Source organism: Cibotium barometz, chromosome 4, assembly GCF_041138505.1.
Source record: "Cibotium barometz isolate CiBa-2024 chromosome 4, ASM4113850v1, whole genome shotgun sequence".
NCBI classification, from domain to species: Eukaryota; Viridiplantae; Streptophyta; class Polypodiopsida; order Cyatheales; family Cibotiaceae; genus Cibotium; species Cibotium barometz.
The window spans coordinates 44702157-44713383 of NC_141049.1; the positions used below are offsets into that span (position 1 = coordinate 44702157).

The 11227-nt window shown below is 38.6% G+C and overlaps 1 protein-coding gene across 1 annotated transcript; it reads right to left on the reverse strand.

Annotated features, from left to right (window-relative positions):
• Window positions 1-9888: 9888 nt before the first annotated feature.
• LOC147639303 (uncharacterized) lies at window positions 9889-10783 on the reverse strand. Its single transcript, XM_086793891.1, has 3 exons — window positions 10716-10783; window positions 10068-10626; window positions 9889-9901 (listed from the first exon to the last, which is right to left on the reverse strand). The coding sequence occupies exons 1-3, from the start codon at window positions 10759-10761 to the stop codon at window positions 9889-9891; spliced, it is 618 nt and encodes a 205-aa protein (XP_086650017.1). The 5' UTR covers window positions 10762-10783.
• Window positions 10784-11227: the final 444 nt, after the last annotated feature.

Genomic DNA, 11227 nt, shown 5'->3' on the forward strand with positions numbered 1-11227 from the left:
CTGCAAAGAACTATGTGTTCAAGGAGCATTACGAGGCACAAGACACAGCTTGAGTGGAGGGTGATGTAAGTGCCCATATTGCTGTTGATCAGAAAGCATCAGAGTTGTTTGAAAAGCATGAGAGTAATCAGAGAACTGAACTGAGAGATGTTATCGAATCGATTGCAGGTGGTAGTGTGAGACATCCTAATGCAAAGATGTATCGTGCCTGGGAGGATCCAACCAGCCCTTCATTTCAATTATGGCCAGCTTTAATTTTGGATCTCAACGGAGTGCTACTCACAACAGTTGACTGCAGATATGCACAAACCCCCCCTATTGGAATATGCTCGAAGTGACAGATATGGGTGGCAGGAAGCTGTTAGGGAAAAAGCATGATGCTGAGAGGTTTGTGCAATGGTGCTTGGAATGCTTTGATGTCTTTATATGGACTTGTGCTAACAAGGTCAATGCAAACAGAATTTTGAGGTGCTTTATGCCTTTTCACAACCACCGGTTCAAAGGCGTGCTTACACAAGAGTTTTGCACAGAGGAGACTAAGTTCTAGAGAATTACCAAGAAACCAGTGTTTTATAAGAAGTTGATCGTGTTTTGGGAGGCTTATCCTCAGTAATCACCAACAAACACTATCATGGTGGATGATAGCGAGTACAAAACTTTATGGAATCCTCAAGGAACCGCATGTATAGTAAAGAAAATGGAAGATCAAGACCCTAGGGAAATGCAAGCTTATCTTACGACAGTCCTCAGAGGCTAGCTTGATACATAAAAGATGATGACAACATAGCTGTGCGAAGGAGGTGGATGTACGAACATATGAATGAACTGTAGTATAGCGAGACTTGTGATCAGCCCATTTTGTTCCCAACAAACTAAATGTAAGTTTTATTATGGAGTCCACTTTGGAACCTTGTATATGTTGTAGAAGTGTTCTAACTAACATAATGCGATGGCCGTTTTTGCACTCTTGCAAAGCTGTAGATTGGATATATAAGTTATTGTCTTGATTACATGTATCATTTAGTCTAAATTTGAAACACTGGTATAATGTAAAGTTTTTCAATTTCTGCTATAATGTTTTTGCACTACTAAATTTGAAACACTAGTATAATCTGTAGATTGCTACCTAGGTGCTTGCAGGCTACTACCAAGTGCTACCAAGTTCCTGCTGCTAGGTACTGGTATACTGGTGGGTGATAGATTTATTTCCAGATGCTGCTAGGTTAGTATGCAGATGCTTGGTTTATTCCCAGGTGCTACCAGGCTAGTATGCAGGTGCTACCATACTACTAGCTGCTTAATACCATATCACTATCTTCTGCTATCTTGGTGCTACCTAGGTGCTTGTAGCCTACTACCAAGTGCTACCAAGGTCCTCCTGCTAGGTACTGGTATAGTGGTATACTTTAGAAGCTCATTAATTGTGCATCTTGAGCAATATGGTCATGCCACATCATAAGACCCATAGTGTAAAAGAATACCTTGACATGTATGGAATGTGCCTAGTAAGATTTACCATGTACCACAATTTGAGCATCCCTAAGAAAGATTAGGCAAGTTTAATTATCATTCACAGATGCCCACAAGCCTAGTGTGGCTCTTGGTGACCCTTGCCTGCAAGAGATAAACATGAGTAGACGAGGATCCAAAAAAAAACAAGTATGTCCAAAAGAAACCGCTTGAATTATTTTCAGCAAGCTATACATCAAAGGGAGTGCTATTGTAAATAGCCTCATATGCTTCTGGGGAAATCAAAAATCTCATCCCACATCCTTGAACCTTTTCCATTGGGAACTTGATGGATCTTACAAGGTGGGATGGTAAAATAGCTTCAGGCTTGCGCCGTAATAGCTTATACTCACAGGGATTTCCTTTCGCTTGTTTGTACCATATTCCCTTGACAACAAATGAACCAGCAAGGCAAACATTCCCCCAGCCATCTGTTAGCTTAGTATCAGATTTTTGCTTCTAAGTTGTGCATTTCAAGACATAAAAATCTGCAAGCTCCTCATTGTCATGAGAAGCTATGACAGCAAAATTGTCACCAATGCAAAGTGCATCACTCAAAGCATCATGGTGTCCTTCGTATGCAAAATCTTCAACTTCATTAGCATCTCTGACATCTTCTGAAGGTTCAAGGGTAACATACTCCCACTTCTTGACATGTGACTTCCTAGAGCACCTCCTCCAAAGGCCTTGCATACAAGAATTGCAAAAGCATGATAGTTGCCTACATCTGAGAGCTTTTTCATTTGTTAAAGAGTAACCTGAGACACAATGTATCCCACAAGTGCCATCCACAGATTTGCAGTCCCACTTCTTGCTTCTATCCACGTCGCCTTCCTTAACTTCCCAAAACACCCTGGTAACTGGTCTTACTTTGGATGCATATGTGGCAGCAGCCCCATCACACATGGTTTCTCTTAAAAAGGCAACCACATCCTCTGCACATTGCAATTTTCTACAGTCTGGCTTAAGCTGCTCTTGAGTCAAATGTCTTTTGATAACAGCACCTGCACCATCATGTTCACCCTTCCCATGACCAGATCCCGAGAAATGATGTGTCATCTTTAACCCTCTGAGAGTCCCATAATGGTGGGCAACAAAGTAGAAAGGCCTCTTTGCCTTAAACTGTGAGGCTGCCCCGTCTGACCACACCCATCCTTGAGGGATAAGACTAGCTCTTTCAACCATCCATGATGGAGCATGAAGCAATGTTGAACAAAAAGAGTATCATGAGTTTTATCATCAAAAATGTAAAAATGATAATACTTTTGAAGACTTCCTGCAATCTGCACATGTGATATGGACAAATATTGTAACTTGGCAAGAAAACCAATGCATTGATTGAATCTCATTTTGTTCTTTGAATGTATAATTTTCAGCAAAGTCTACAACTGAAACAACCACATCGTCACAGGAAATACACGTAGACACTCTTTAAATTGCTCAGCTTGCCATCTGTGTAGATAAAGTTGGGGACTTAAATAGAGTCATACTATCGGACAAGTAGACAAGTGGATCCATCCCCCATCTGTGGATCATAAACAATGTAGATATAATATACTCCAAGGACCCAAAACAAGACAAAGAACATATGCAGTAGCAGATGATGGTATGTAACAGATTCCAATGGTCATATCTAAAGGGACTTAAATAGAGGCATACTATGCGACAAGTAGACAAGTGGATCCATCCCCCATCTGCGGATCATAAACAATGTAGCTAATGTATGCACAACATAGCGAAGCATCATTAAACACCAAAAAAATTTTGGACATACCTCTATCATCGTAGATCGTACAAGATCCACATAGCCCATAAGGCAGAGTGATGCATCACAATAACTCGATGCCAAATCTCAAGGTCAGATACACAACAATATCGCTCAATCCAACTATGGCATGCCCTAAAATCAAAGAACCTAAATTATAATTTTATTATTTGAACCACACCAAGGTTTCCCATGCAACAAGTAAAAAAGATCAATCATACCTCCATTGGATTCCATAATGAGTAGCCACATGATTAGAAAGCGAAGAGGCTGTCAGTGATATCCCATATCGCATGTGCTCCCTTGTGATCATATCCCATGCAGGTCAAGGTGAAGAACCATAAACAAATCCACCAAAGGGGAGATCAAGAAAAATAAAATCTACTGCCCACCCGACAGGTTTCCCCTTCCTCACACACTCTCTACCTTAAGGCTGATATCTCATAACGTGCTCATGAATCTCTGTGTACATGGGATTCTTCTTGTTGCCTGATAAATCTACCCCTATGGTAATGTAATCCACCAACAATGGCTATACACTAATGCTCCATCCCAATAGGCAATGAATCCATGCTATGCTTAGGAACATAGACAAAAGTTCTTCTTTTCTTAGAAAGCACTCGGTGAGTGTTGTTCTCGCACTTCCCTCCAAACACAAAGAACCAAAGAGTCACTTCATTTGAACCAACTACACCAAAACTATATAAAGGATCATATGAAATGGAATGTATTCTACCAAGAAAAGAACTATCATCCTTTGAAAAGATAGGCTTCCTATCCTCTGAAAGGATAGGCTCCTTAGCTCGATGTCGATGTTTCTCATGACCTACCAAAACTAATACATAGGCCTATAGTTAATACATATCATTGTCAATTTGTATCCAAAACAAAACACAACGATCCTACAATGCAAGTCTGTAGATGTGTCCCTCCTACCACCTTGTTCCACCTCCTTCTTGAATTATGCTTGGTTCTCCTTTTCTTGCTCTAGTACTTTACCACTATCCATATCTATCCACCATGGATAGTTATCTAACTCCCACTTTGAAAAGGAATGCATGTAAGGAGGACACATCATGGTAGCCTCATTAGTGATCGACAACCACCACTGCCTAGACCTTAGAGGTAGAGCAATAATGTGACCATTCTCTTTCAAAAATAGTAGAAGCCTACGTAATTTCAAACACATGCTACCAAGAGCAACTTAGAAAACATAGAAATGCCTGTAGTAGGCGACCACTCTAAAATAGTATACATGTACACCAATCTTTGAGTAGCCATCTGAATCAAGTCAAGCTTTCTTAGAGTTTTAAGATCATCTCCCTTCTCTTTTCCCTCCACATGCCTGACCATATGAAACAAAAACTTTCTTTTCTCAATCCTCACCTCCTCGTATAGTAATCAAGAAAAGGGCACTCGAGAGGAACTATAATTGCACCTGGCACATCGATGAAATACTTAGGCACATCTTGAGCTCTCTATAAGATTCCTCCCCAGCCTCTCAAGATGTCCAGCATCTTCCCTTGTAATCAAATCCCTCTTCAGAAATATAAAAGATCTTGTTTCTACCAGTTTTGGCATAGAGAGAGAAAATCTTCTAGAGAGTGGTAATTCAGTTTTTAAATATTTTTGGATGGAAAAATATCTCTTCTTATTAAAATAAGCTCCCCCGAAATAGAAGTTCAAAAAGATTTTCAGCAGAAGGTGCATTAGAAATAAAGTATAATCTATTCTTATCCTAAGGGTCAAGATTTTTTTAAAATTTTAAATTAACGCTCCTATGGAACAATAAGATTCATCCAAATGTAGGGAGGAGATAAATGGAAGAATAAAAGAAAAATCTCCCAAAAATGAGTAAATACTCACATAAGATGAAGAGTTGACTAAGGACAAGGTTAATAGTTAAAAAAGAGAGATATTTAGAAGAAATGATGCATTTTTGACACCTCAGTATGGGGGAACTCCCCTCATGAAGGAGGCGCCTATTTCACATGTGTGGGAGAGTTTTAAACTCCCAAATAATGAGATATTTTTATCTCTCCTCTCTCCTGTTTCAACTAGATCCAAAAAGTGGACTAAACTGACCCAAAAATGGTCAAAAATTGAGCAAACTGATCTGGAAAATTCTAGAATCAATTGGCTTGGTTAGAAGCTCACTTTTTCCTATAAATAGAAGCCTTCCCCTTTGTTGAAGCTCAATAGTGTTTTTTGCACTGTTATCCTACTTCTCCCAAGATCCAAAAACTGTGAATTTACTCATAATTCATTAGTTTTTGACCTTCCCTCTTCTAAAGATTGGTGGCCACTCTTGTTTCAAACGGGGGATTTTTTTTGCGAGCTTTTTTTGCCGAGATTTTTGGAGCAATGAACAAGGAGTCGGAGCTTTGAAAAGGACCATGAACTTACTATGAGCTTTGTAAAGGACCAAGAACTTACTTACATATAAATAACAAGCTTTGAAAGATCAACAATATAAATTTCAATCTTTTGATCCACATCATACTTATTGATATAATTACATATATTCATATATGTAACTAAATTCATGCACCTCATACATATACACATACAAAATATACATATACATACATACATGCAAGAGCTACCTACATACATACTAACATATATACATACATACATACATACATACTTTCTTACTTACTTAAATATAAAAAACAATCCTTTAAAGATAAAAAATATATATATCGATCTGTAAAGTTCCAAACCATGAAAATCTCGATTACAAAGTCTTTGATCCACATCATACTTATTGTATATATACATATATCTACCTAAATTCATACACCTCATACATATACATATACATACATACATATATACAAGAGCCACCTACGCAGCACTAACATATATACATACATTGCATACATACATACTTTCTTACTTACTTAAATATAAAACACAATCTTTTAAAGATAAAAAATGTATATATCGATCTTTAAACTTCCAAACCATGACAATCTCGAATACAAAGTCTTTTGATCCACAAATTATAGCATTCTAATTATAGCATTCTTCTACATGTCATCCCGACCTAATGAGAAATCTCCCAGACATGCTTTGGCTACCTCCATGTCATTCTCTATCCCCATATAGTGCCTTTTTAACTCTTGGCATGCACGTCCCAAGCCTCCACATCCCGCAAAAACGTCCAAGACACTATCTCCTTCACTTGAGAAGGTCTCCACTAGCCACCTACAATGAAATACAATCATAAACGTGCATCTAAGTATTTTGAAAAAGTAGCTATGAAAATGACCAGAATGAAAATTGTCTCACCTAAGAGATCTTTCTGCACCACCTCGAATGTAGCGCTCCAAGATCATTGTGCGTTGGAATGGATGCTTCTTATTCTTCTCAAAAATGAAATTTCGTTGAGCGTTGAATAACTTCTTTGAAACATTTTGCCCAGCCTCACGATCAATAATAGGGACATGGCAATTTACTCGATAGAACATACTAAGCGCCAATGTATCCACCTACCATAACGAGAAAACATTATGTTTGGATATCCATACCACATAACATGTATACACAAAGGGAAATATTTCAGAGATTATGACTTACCCGTTCTCCATTGTCATACAAATAACTTGATTCCACATGAACAGACATTGTTCGATGCATGACCAATCCAACTTTCTTTCCCATGGAATATATTTTAGGAAGTTGATCCATTAGACTCAAACACACAAACCAACCCTCATCAGCCACAAACAAACCAACAAAACCGAGTGTGGCACGTATCAATGATGAAGAAACTTGATTCCATGAGGGACACCCATCTGTATCTACATCAACCTGTAAACATGTAGGAAAGTCAGCCCATACGAGGCGAGCCACTGTATCTGAGGGAGCACCTCTATGAGATAGAGCCTTGGGAATCTTCATCAAGAATTCTTCCACACTACATAAAAGATTTATGATGTTTGGTTTTGGTAAGTACAACTTGGAAAACTAATTATATGGTGAAATTATTCTTTTTACCTATCTGAGCCCTCCGAAAGAGTGTGGATGTCTACCAGCAATATGTGTGAAAAACATCTCTCACCTGCAAGTAAACAAGACAAAAAATGAGATGCATTTCGAAAGCACACACTTCTCAAAATAAATTTGCAATGGAAAGTACTCTTACTAGTCATGTCCATGATGTCACGTTGTCCTGACACCTCCCCCTCTTGAAGATGCTCTGGAGGGTCTCTCTCTTGATCTTCATTTGTGGGGTCTCCCTCTTGAACATCATGCATAATGTCAAGACGTCTCTTTGTTCGCCTCTCACGTTGCACTTGAGATGATGTAGATGTATGCTCTTGGTGTGATTGTGGCACTCGTGACAGTGGTGTGGATGGTTTTGGGGCCACGCGCAAGGATCCAACTACTGGAGACTGGGTCAAGATTGTTGGCTGTGGGGAAGGTATTCTAGAGTCTTCTTGAGTTGGGGGCTCTCTTTCAAGCTCATATTGGCAATTCTTAAATTCTTCAAGAAATAGATCAAGATAATTAGTAAAAAGGTAAAAATCCCCATACCTTTTTGTATATGTATATGTATGTAGATGTATATGTATCTATGTATATGTATATGTACATGTATGTGTATGTGTATATGCATATGTATATGTATATGTATGTAGGTATGTATCTATGTATATGTATAGGTATGTATATGTATGTAGGCATGTGTCTATGTATATGTATGTGTATGTATATGTATGTAGGTATATGTATCTATTTATATGTATGTATATGTATGTAGGTATATGTATGTGTATGTATATGTATGTAGGTATATGTGTATGTATATGTATGTAGGTATATGTATCTATTTATATGTATATGTATGTAGGTATGTATATATCAAAACTTAACAATGTTTCTTTAAGATCTAACATGCCAAATCTTAAATGTAACATGAACTTTGTATGTATGTAGGAATTTAGTGTATGTATGTAGGTATGTATTTATGTATGCATATGTATATATACATATGTATTTGTATATGTATATATCTGTATGTATATGTATCTAATATGTATATGCATATGGATAGTTTACATATGTATAGGTAGGAAGGTTCACATAAACATATACATATACATTTACATGCATATAATTCAGTAGAAAGCAAAAAATTACCTTTTCCTAGGAGCTCCTCACTTGGAGGCACATGATTTAGAGGATAGTCCAACCACCAAGGACATCTCTTAAATTCCCAATCAGAAACCCCTCTCTCAACCCATTCCTTTGAGTACATTGTTTCCGAGGAATTTGGATCTACCCATTCTTTGATTGCTTCCGTCTCTTCGTCCATTAGACCTTGGCCAATGAGTAGCTGCACCCACCTACATGTCCAAAATAAAACAAACAGTACTAAAATATTTTTTTAAAAGCGTATATGTATTTTCTATAAAAATGTAATGGCATTAGAAGATATATACCTATAGACAACCCTCTTTGCGGCATTCTCCACCTCAGGTTGCTTTTGGCCTTCCTTTACTTTTCCAATCTTTGCCCACACCTCATGGAAGGCCCATGGCATGTGTTTCAATCGCTCCTCTTGCACCCATTGCATAAATGGTGGGATGTAGATAACGTCATCATATACCAATAAACCCTCCAAAATAGAGTCTGCCTCCCCTATTAGCTCTTCCCAATACAACTCTTTCTTCATATGCAGCAACGTCTTTTTGTTATCCCCAAACATCTCTGAAATTACCTTGTCCTTTGCCCTCCCGGTCATAAGCATTTGAAGCAATTCCGTCTTCCTATTTCAGCATCATACCAAAACCATAAGAGATTAGATATTAAGGTTAGTTTATGTTAAGGGAGGTTTATTGACATGTGACATACCTTTGAGTTGAAATCTGAGATATGGCGACTGTGTAGAGCTTTTCTTTGGTCAGAGCAACCAATCCCTTCTTGGACCAATCATAGTTATATACGAGTTGAAAGAATGCATCACCATTGGATGGGTTTGCAATTATGAGCATCTTGTACGCTCTATCTCGAAATGTTTGCTCTACACCACGTCTGGCTTTCTCACATTTTGTCTCATATTCTTGCAACCCCATGGCACGTCTATCAATGCATGATATAGCTTGCTTCACCGCATTTTCAAACGGTGTCTACGTATAACGAAAAGAACTCATTATCACTCACACGATTAAAAAACATTGATAATCCGTTTATTAATAAAAGATGGGAAATGCAAACACTACCTTCCACACAAGCTGTGCCAAGATTGTAGCTGGAGCATTGTACCATTGCTCTCCACTTCGTCGCTCCAAACTAAGCTCCATTAAAGCCCACCTCCTTACGTCTTCACCAAGGTAGTCCAATATGGATGATTTGTCCGCCATTCCAAATCGTTGAAACATGAAGATCTCATGTGACAATGTGGGTGTAACACTAGTGCGCACCAATCTGTGTTGTAAAGAGTCACAATGAGCTAAGAACTTAACTATGACTTCACAATGTCCATAATTAAGTAGAGAGAGATCACTTACTCATTTTGAGATCGCAAAGCCAATAGCAATTCCCCTTCTTGCTTCTTGTCCACAACCAAAAATTGACATTTGACCCAGACATGGTGTGAGGGGCTATGAGACCAAGCTAGAGAAAGCAAAATAAAGATATTACAATATATTACTTTTAATGTTGCATAAAATCACTCTATGACATTCAAAAGAACATACCTTCGCGCACTCGAGACATCCATGCCTTCACACGATGATTGCCATCCCATACAAGAAACTTCTTACCACTGAGATCCTCCCACTCAGTTCCTCTGATTTCATCCTCAAATCTGTCATGTTGTACCACCCAGTTTGGTCCCCATTCTTGCAAGTCTATTTGTGTGACCGCAAAATACATAGAGCTTCCTGGATGTGTAAGTGAAACTAAAAAAGGAGGAGATGCTTTGACATAACCATGGCAGTCAAAAGAATCACGAAACACCTCAAGTTGGGTAGAAACTGTACGGATGGATTCATTTGGAATCAGCCTGCATAAAGGGACCAATGGGGTAGAGGAATTGCGTTGCACAAAAAACTTAGTGAATACATCACCAAGCAATCCCAATTCAATAGATTTTCCAAGAAGCCTTCTATGGGTCTCCCCTTGACCAGTACTAGATTCAGGAATCTCCATGTGAGTTGGAGGAGGTGAGCTCATTTCATTCTCCAACACAAGCACTTCTTCCTCATGACCAAGAGAATTATGCGCTTCTGTTTCCTCTCTAACAGGAGATACATGTGAGGACAAAGGTGTCCGTGATTGAGCTTCCTCGCTAAGAGTCAAACAAACACGCCCAGATCTTAGTGAGTATCCCCTGTTGTCTGTAAGACACACACACCAAGCCCAAGTAAGCATATCTAAAACAATAAAACACAATCTCAGTAGAATCTTGGCTATTCACATCATATACCTTTCTTAGTCTTTGCCTGTTGTTTTCCTGCTTTTCTTGGAGCCATCTTCCTTTCTTTTGCCCTGAATATGAGTAGCAAAAAGTTTGAGCTGAATCACACATAAACCCTACTTCATGTATATAGGAAAACATCAACCTCACACACAAACATCTCCTACTAGTGTGTGTGTGTGTGGAGAGAGAGAGAATAGCATAGACATGAAGTGAAGCCACGGATTATATTGAAGAGCTAGAGTTGCAAAATGGGCTCTTCTGGTTAGAGTGCACATTTGAGAAGAAACCAATAAACCTGAGCTTCCTAGCTTAATACAAGAGCCATTGAAGGAGCTAATATATATTGGCTGTTCATGGTGGCAATGATGCAAACCCATTGCAGTGTTTCGTCCGAGAGGACAATGATATAAGCGTAGAAGGACGTGCAGGTGCAAGAACCATCATGCAAGCCTTACTAGTGAGAAATGCACCCGAACTCGTCTGCCCATTTCTTCGTCATCATCATTACGATGATCCAT